This window comes from Phaseolus vulgaris, chromosome 4 (genome assembly GCF_000499845.2).
Source record: "Phaseolus vulgaris cultivar G19833 chromosome 4, P. vulgaris v2.0, whole genome shotgun sequence".
NCBI lineage: Eukaryota > Viridiplantae > Streptophyta > Magnoliopsida > Fabales > Fabaceae > Phaseolus > Phaseolus vulgaris.
In genome coordinates, this window is record NC_023756.2 from 27,062,881 (window position 1) to 27,071,622 (window position 8,742).

General features: G+C 43.3%; 1 protein-coding gene across 1 annotated transcript; it reads right to left on the reverse strand.

The window, feature by feature from the left end:
* Nucleotides 1–1,874: 1,874 nt before the first annotated feature.
* LOC137838574 (uncharacterized) lies at nucleotides 1,875–3,410 on the reverse strand. The gene has a single exon (XM_068647819.1). The coding sequence runs from the start codon at nucleotides 3,408–3,410 to the stop codon at nucleotides 1,875–1,877; it is 1,536 nt and encodes a 511-aa protein (XP_068503920.1).
* Between the last annotated feature and the right edge of the window lie 5,332 nt (nucleotides 3,411–8,742).

The window sequence follows — 8,742 nt, forward strand, 5'->3', positions numbered from 1 at the left end:
TATGGTTGGCCCAAATCTACCCTTTGGTGGGCTTGCATGTGGGCTTGTGCTTGGGCCTCTTCCATCACTTGCAGTGCCTTGCTTACAAAGTAGATGGGCCTCTGCACCTAGTCTTGCTCTTGAACCAGCACAGAGCTGATGGCCCACTCCGTTACTGCAAAATACAAGCGGAGGGGCTCGCCTGCCCGTGGCTTGCACAGCACTGGAGGCGTCGCCAAGTATTCTTTAAGCCTGAGGAAGGCTGTTTCGCATTCCTCTGTCCACATGAAACGGTTGTTCCTCTTCAGGCACTGAAAGTATGGGTGGCCTTTATCTCCACCAGTTGATACAAACCTTGACAGTGCCGCCATGCGCCCCGTTAACTGCTGCACTTCCTTCACCGAGGCTGGGCTTCACATGGCTATGATTGTTGCACACTTGTCGGGGTTCGCCTCTATCCCCCGCTCAGTGAGCATGAACCCCAAGAACTTTCCCGCCTCAACCCCAAAAACGCATTTCTCCGGGTTTAGCTTGAGGCGGTACTTGGCTATCATGGCGAACAGCTTTTCCAAATCAGTTGTGTGTCGCCCTCTTTCTTGGAAGGTCACCACCATATCATCAACATAGGCCTGCACATTTCTACCCAGCATATGTGCGAGGATCCTATCCATCAGTCTCTGGTAGGTGGCGCCTGCATTCTTCAGTCCAAACGGCATGACCTTGTAGCAGTAGTTACACGTCTCGGTCATGAACGCCGTTTTGCTCTCATCGCGTGGATGCATCTTAATCTGATTGTACCTCGAAAATGCGTCCAAGAAACTCAACATCTTGCAACCTGAGGCGCTGTCCACCAACACGTCGATGCTGGACAATGGATACGAATCTTTGGGGCACGCCTTGTTCAAATCCGTGAAGTCGACGCACATTCTTCACTTTCCATTCGCCTTCTTCAATAAGACGACATTGGCCAGCCACTCAGGGTATTGGATCTCCCTGATGTGCCCAGCATTCAACAACTTCTTCGTTTCCTCCTGCACGACGAGGCGCCTCTCCTCATTAAACTTCCTCCTCCTCTATCATACAGGTCGGACCTTGGGATTCATGGTGAAATGATGGCAGTGAAAATCTGGGTTGATGCCTGGCATATCCGAGGCGGACCATGCAAATGCATCCAGGTGGCGCGAGATTACCGCCATCACCTCATCTTGTTCTTCCTGGCTCAGTAATCGCCCCAACTTGAATACTTTGCCACCAATCTGTCTCTCGACCACATTATCTACCGGCTGGGGTCGCCTATCTCGCACGCTCTCTGCGCGAGACTCGCTTTTGTGGCCTTCTCTCCTAGGCGTCACCTCGTCGGGTACTTCAGGCGATGCCTCCTCTGACACTCCCTCCATGGGCGAGGCCTCTCCGGGTTCTTCCTCCATGGACGAGGGCTCCCCATGTGATTCTTCCAAGGGTGCAGCTTCCCTAGGCGTCTCCTCCGCGGATGAGGCCTCGGCAGGCATCACTTCCGCGGGCATCGCCTCTTCTAAGGGCTCTACCTCCATGGGAGTATCTACACTGGGCGAGCGTTCCCACACCATGAACACCCCCCTCTTCATTTTTAAGCTGTTTTCGTAGCATTTCCGGGCCTCCTCCTGATTTGACTTGATTACGATCACCCTGCCACTAAGATCTGGCAACTTCATCTTCATGTGGCGCGTGGAGGCCACTGCCCTTAGCCTATTCAGCGCTGGCCTTCCCAACAAGATGTTGTAGGCTTAATTGGCATTCACAACTAAGTAACGAATGCTCTCGGTACGTGACGCCGTTCCATCAGTAAACGTCGTCCTCAGCTCCAGGTAGCCACGTACCTCAATTTGGTCCCCTGCAAACCCATACAAGCATCCAGTCTAGGGCCTCAGCAGGTCAGGGGACAACTGCAACTTGTTGAAGGTCGACCAGAAAATGACATCTGCTGAACTGCCCTGGTCGACGAGAACTCGGTGCACCTTTCTTCCAGCGGTGACGACCAAAATGACCACGAGGTCATTGTCGTGAGGGACGACATCACGTAGGTTAGCCCTCGTGAACACGAGGTCTGACTCCCACGGGTCATCCAACCCTTCCTCAGCTACTGAGTTTACCGTCCTCACATACCTCTTGCGCTGAGAGGCAGTGGGCCCTCCTCCTGAGAAGCCACCAGAAATGGTGTGTACTTCTCCGTGGATCGGCATTTCATGCGCCTGATCCTCCTCTGGAACCGTCGAGGCCGCGACCGTAGCAGACCCATCCAGGTAATCCTTCAAAAAACCGTTTTTCACCAGCTCATCCAACTGATGGCCCAACGCCAAGCAGTTGTTGATGTGGTGCCCAAACGCCTCGTGGAACTCACACCACGAGTCTTTGTGAGGTCCCAGCACCTTGTCAGACTTCACTGGTGGCCTCAGCCTGTCAGCTATGTTAGGCACGGCAATAAGATCCTTCAGCTCCACCACGAAATTGTGCCTCAACGGCTTGTTCCCTTCCCTTGCCAGCCTGTTTCCCTCTGCTCGACCCCTAGTCTGGGGCCTCCTCGCCTCGTACGGGCGCTTCCTGTCTTGGCTCTTTCTTCCTGTCGCGGCCTCATTAACCCGAGCGGGCTGTGCACGCGACGACGCTCTTGGGCGTGCGGGTGCAACACTTGTGCGCTTCTCGCACACCTCGCCCTTAGTGGCGATGTGTTCCACAGCGCGACGCCTTATCTCAGCAAAGGTTTTGGGGCAGCTTCGAATGATCGACTCACAAAAAGGCCCAGGGCACATTCCCTTCCTGAACGCGTAGACGATCATAGGCTCCTCCGTGGTGCCAACCTTCACCACTTGCGCCCCAAAGCGATTGATGTATTCCTTCAAGGTTTCGCCTTGGTACTGCTTTACATCAAACAAGTCATACGAAACTGGTGGTGGAGCCCTGTTTGCTAGGTACTGCTCCCTGAACAGCTGTGAAAGCTGTGCGAAGGAGGTGATGTGGCAATCTGGAAGGCTGATGAACCAGTCCATGGCCTTCCCAGTCAACGTGCTCATGAAGAGCTTGCATCTTATGGCGTCGGAGCCGCCTACCAGCATCATCTGCGTGTGGAACGCCGTGAGATGCGCTTCGGGATCTTCCATTCCCGTGAAAGTCACTTTAGAACCTACTAACGTGTTAGGGATCACCGCCTCCAGGATCGACTGCGAGAACGGCGTAGAGAACTCCCTCGATGGAGTGAAACACTCGCGCTCATATGCATCACGTAGCCCTGAGTTGTTGCGCAACCCGCAGCGCAACTCCTCATTCGTACAACATAGCTCTTCATTTCTCGCCTGAGACGCCGTGAGATCCGCCTGCATGCGTTCTTGCTCAACCTTCAATGCTGCCATTGCTTCTTGCAAGCCTTGCATCATATCCATGACTTGCTGCATGGTCATGTCTCCGCTCTCAGCGCACGTCGAACTTTGTCTCGTTGTCCACATTTTCAGCGGTTTCTTGGAACTCTTCTAACTGTTACGGCGGTTCTGACAAACTCTTTGGTGGAATCGAACGAAATTGCGAACGAACGGTGAAAACTCGGTGAAACTGAAGAACGAACGGTTGAAACTTCAAGAGAATGAAGAAAACGACGGGAACTTGAACTGGATTGACGAAACAACCGGTGAAAACTGAGCTCGAACGGAAAACGATCGGTGGATACAGAGTGAATCACATACAAACCACGAACAACGGTGGATCTTCAGCAAACTTCGAATAAACTACGAACTAACGGTGGAAACTGACCAAGCTTCCTCGATGAATAGTGAATTGAACTGAACTTCAACAACGAACGACGAAAACTCGAACTAGACCGAAAGCAAACGGTGAAAACTGCGTAATCTTCTCGACGAACAGTGGATCTTGCTAGATTCTTGGAAAGCTAACTCGAAAATTACGACTGAAGAACTGAACACTTCGGTGGGATTGATGTTTTAGATGTGCCCCACTGTGGGTGCCAAATGTTCCTGCCGGTTGACCGAGAAAATCTTCGTGCATGGCTTTAACTCGCGAACTAGGACTCCTTCGTCTTCAACTCAGATCTCCGCCTTGCTCCGCCATGAGTACCTGAAATGAAACGAGCAAAAGGGCGCCCTCGCGGCCGTTTGCACTCTGACTATCAAGTTAGCAAGCAAGAAACATCAAACACCTCCGTATCGGAGCACCGTAACTGAATGCTCTAAAGGTGTGTAATTGAATCGTAACTAACTTTTCTCTCTTTCTCTAATCACTTGTGCGTATAGTGAGTGAGCGAGCAAATGATCAAAACGTACCTCATTAAGCTTTCAGAAAAGCTTATATACCTTGAGCTTCAGTGCTTGCTGCCACGTGGCATATCTGACTTAAGCGCAACTCCATGTGGAAGGCCTTACGACGCTGTTACCCAACTTAGGGAAATTCCAGCGTGTAAGTCTTCCTTCCTCAAAGTGCATTCGGCGAAGGGGGTGACCCTCTGGGTGCCAACTCATGCGCCCCAGCCTCTAGTCACTCGCCCTGGGAGTGTATCTGCCTTCCTCACGTACTACGCACATGGCTCACCCTGGGCGTGGCCCTTTCCTGGGTCGTATCTGTCCCAGGGATCCTCCAGAGGTGGCGTGGGTACTTCACGAGTTAGGTTACTCCCTACTGGTACTAGGAATATGGCTTTGAAGCCACCTTCCTCTTCTCTTGTTACTATTCTGGGCGAGACCTCCTCGTCCGTACCGTGGCCTCTGCTTGTGCCGCCCCTTCCACGGTCTTTCCTACCCGCGAGTATCGGGGGGTGACACCATCGACGCCTCAACCTGGCGACGCCTCAACCTGGCGACGCCTCAACCTGGCGACCCCTCAACCTGGCGACGCCTCAAGCGGTCAACCCATTGACTCTCTTCCTTAGGGCCCTTTGATGGGTCCCACCATATGTTTGACTTTGACCTTGGTCAACGTCCGGGGACGGGCGGTACAGAAGAAGCAATAGAAAAAAAATTAGTAAATTAGGATAAGAATTTGTAATTAGCATGCATAAAATAAATCCAAAAAATAATGGGACATCATATATATTAATCTATTTATTAGTTAAAAATTACTAAAATAAACTTTTTAGAAATAAAAAAATATTAAATTGAAACTTTTAAAACTTTGTTAATAAACAAACATCTCAGTTTTATTAACGTCAAAAATTAATATATAAAAAAAATCTAAAAAACTAATCTAATTCACGTAAAACAATTAATTAAGTTATGTAAAAAAAATAACAAATTATCTTCTTTGTCTAAACGTTCTAAATTATAAACCACTAAAATATCTTGTACTGGGTAAGGGCTCGGTCAACGGTTTATCCGAGAATAGCTTGATCCTCGATGTGGGCTGGCGAGTGGTTAGCTCGGCTATTGGATCTGAGCGGAGATTATGGGTTTTGGCCCAATTGAAGGAGTCCGTAAAAAACAAACACAATGTGGCTGCCCTACGTAGGGGTGGGACCTGTTGTGTGTATGTGCTTATAGATAATTGTGCATGTTTGTTTGTTGCATGGGGGTTACGTATAAAGTATTTTGATAGATGCTGATAATAACCCTATAACCCTAAAAGATAAGGGTGTGCGCTTATAATGTTGAATAATTGATGCCCATGTCAGATGGATTTTCAGTTATTATTTTATGTGCTCAGTTCTATTTTCAGTTATGATTTATTCCCTTGAGCACGTGTTGTTGCAAAGGTGGTTATAAAAGAGGAGTGGATCTCCGAGTAAAGGTACGCTTTCTAAGACACTTGACTTAGATGCTACTTTGGATGAATTCTAACTGACTTGATCGTCGGAGTGTAATCAACAGGTAGTGCGTCCTCTATCACAACGAAACCATATTCCAGTACAACTAGGAGACGTGATTCTAACTACCAGGAAGACAGTCAACCGACGAGAACATATCTCATAATGTTTTTTAAAGAATTTTTGAAATTTTTAATTATTATTCGAATTTCAAAGGTAAAATTGATAAAAAAATATTGCAAAATAATAAGGAATCAAAATCATAAAAAAAATATGGACCACAACTTCAAATTTGACAAATTATAAGCATATGAATTCAAAACAAGTAAAAGAACTAAATAACAAATGGACTTTAAAATCAATTAAAAATATTATATTGTACATCAATTCTTTTTTATCATTGTTTTCTAAAAAAAAAATGGGACCACAACTTCAAATTTGGCAAATTGTAAGCATATGAATTCAAAACAAGTAAAAGAACTAAATAACAAATGGAATTTAAAATTAATTAAAAATATTATATTGTACATCAATTCTTTTTTTTTTTCTCGTTCTAAAATCAAGTACGATTATTTTTTAGTATTAATTTATTTTGTATTTTCTCAAAGACAAAATATCACTTTTGGCTTTATAAAAAAAGTTGTTTAAATATCTTACAAGGAAATTGTTACTGGAATTGATATAATCTATGAACACGTATGAGACTATACTTTGAAACAATGAAAGTTTTATTGGTTGTGTTGGACTCATCTTAGTTTAGGTTGGATCGAGTGAAGGTCAGACTGAGTAGCTCAGGTTAGATTGAGCACAGGTCAGACGAAGTAGGTGTAACAATACAGGTTGACCGGTTTCGCATTTGGTTGCAAAATGAAGGTTGGGTTAACTTGTCCTGAAAAAGTGATGCGAGCTAAATTTGTTGATCCACTTTACATAAGTGCTTGTCTGTGGGCCAACTTTGCATAAGTGTTTGTCCGCGGGCTAGCTTTACAAAAGTGTTGGTCAGTGGGTCAACCTGCATAAGAAAAATTTGTATTTTTCTTACTAGGATGTTTTTTTCCTGCACCTCATAAAACTTCTATTTGCACCTCATCAATTTTGAAAATTAATTTTCATTAATATAAAAGTGAATTCCAAAAATTGAAATTTAGAAGAGAAAAAAAAAACATTCCAGAGTATAACCTTTCCAAAACAACTATTTTACCTTGTGGAATCTAGAACAACTATTTTGACTTCCGAAATTCGAATTTTGGATTTGATAGAGTGCAAGAAGAAATTTGATGGCATGCTAAAAAAGGACCCTTTTATTTATGCGGGCTAGTCCGCCTTACACCTGGCCTGCGCAAGTTACGATTTATGCAGGACGAGCCTAAACGGGTTAACAAGCCAAAATAGAAAGGTTGCACAAGTTGCTAGCTCATTTGTCTTCTAACTCTCACTCACAAGTTTGCACTTCTGATAGTGTTTTGCTTGAATCTTCTTAGGAGTTGGCCTAACCTCTCTTAAGTTTCATTATCATTCTCCATACACCAATACCTTTCACCCATTTTAACCACCCAATCCCACCAAACTCCGCACCCCAAAATACAAAACAAAAGACCCATAGCAATGCAAGCTAGGATTGCATCAAAAGGATACCTGGATATTTTATTATTAAGTGAAAATAATATATAAAATAGAAATTTCAGTTATTCAAGTTTTATTTTAAAAGAATCACTATCACTCTAGAAATTTCCTTTTTCCTTTCTCTACCTTCTCTTTGACTTTCTGAACCCATATGTCATGAGAATGACGATCGAAGTTTAGTTATAGTTAGTCTATTTTTTATTCCTGGCAATGAATACTAAAAGACTGCCCAATTAGAAATTCAGTTATCCATTTTTGCTCCTTTTTCCTTTGAATCAATTTTTAATTTTAGGCTTGTTTGATTAAGATATGTATTGAATGTGACACTTTTAGCTTTAGGATTAGTTCATGTTAGTTCGGAGTCCTAATGATATAGTTAGACCTTTGATTAGGACTCTATGTTATAGGTTAAGCTATCATTGGATTCAGTAGGAATTGGAGCTCATTGTGAGCACACCTACTAAAGTTAGGTAAGGAAAACTAGTTTTAATCTTTTAAATAGAACTCTACGTTAGAAGATTTGGATGTGGGGGACGTGGTTACCAATTTCAAATCTTCTTCCAAGATTGTTTGTTTGTGAGTAAAATAGTGTACTATTTGAAATTAAAATGTGAAATAGGTGATTTTGTGAATTATATATGTATAATATATGTTGACTTTGATATGAATAAATTATTGAATGCATTTTTGTTTAAGATTGTAAAGGTTTGAATGAGAGTGTGAATGATTTGAGTTGTATTATGATGTATTTGAAATTGATTTAGAAGGTGGTGAATGATTGAGTATAGGTTGACATAGGAACATAATGAGAGTACCCGTACAACTCTTAACAAATTTAATTGTTATTTTGATATGATAGGTTTTACAAAATACAAGTTAGAATGCAAAAATTGCAGTGAGATCGTGCTTTATCAGTTTGGAGTAGTTTTTCTCAACATTTTTCGCTCAAGTGAGAAAATTCTCACTCAAGCAAAATAGAATGAAAAATGAGGTGTTCTTAGGTCTATTTTTACTCAAGTGAGAGGAATTCTTGTTCAAATGAAAATGAGGTGAATTTTGAAATACTTTCGAGTCTATTTTCGTTCAAACGAAATCCATTTTTACATAAGCAAGATTATTTTCGCTAAGAAAAAAGGACTTAAAAAAAACATAAAATGTACACTTAATTTTTCCCTAAAATATAAGTTAGAAAAACACTTTTAAATCTTTTTTCTAACTTTTCATTGTGGCAGCAATAACAATACTTAAACTTGACAAAAGATAAAGACGAAGAGTTCAAAAATCTCATATTAAAAATTAATAAAGAAAATGACTTTGATTTGATAGCACATATTTATTTCTAAAATACTGCAATTTTTGTGGAC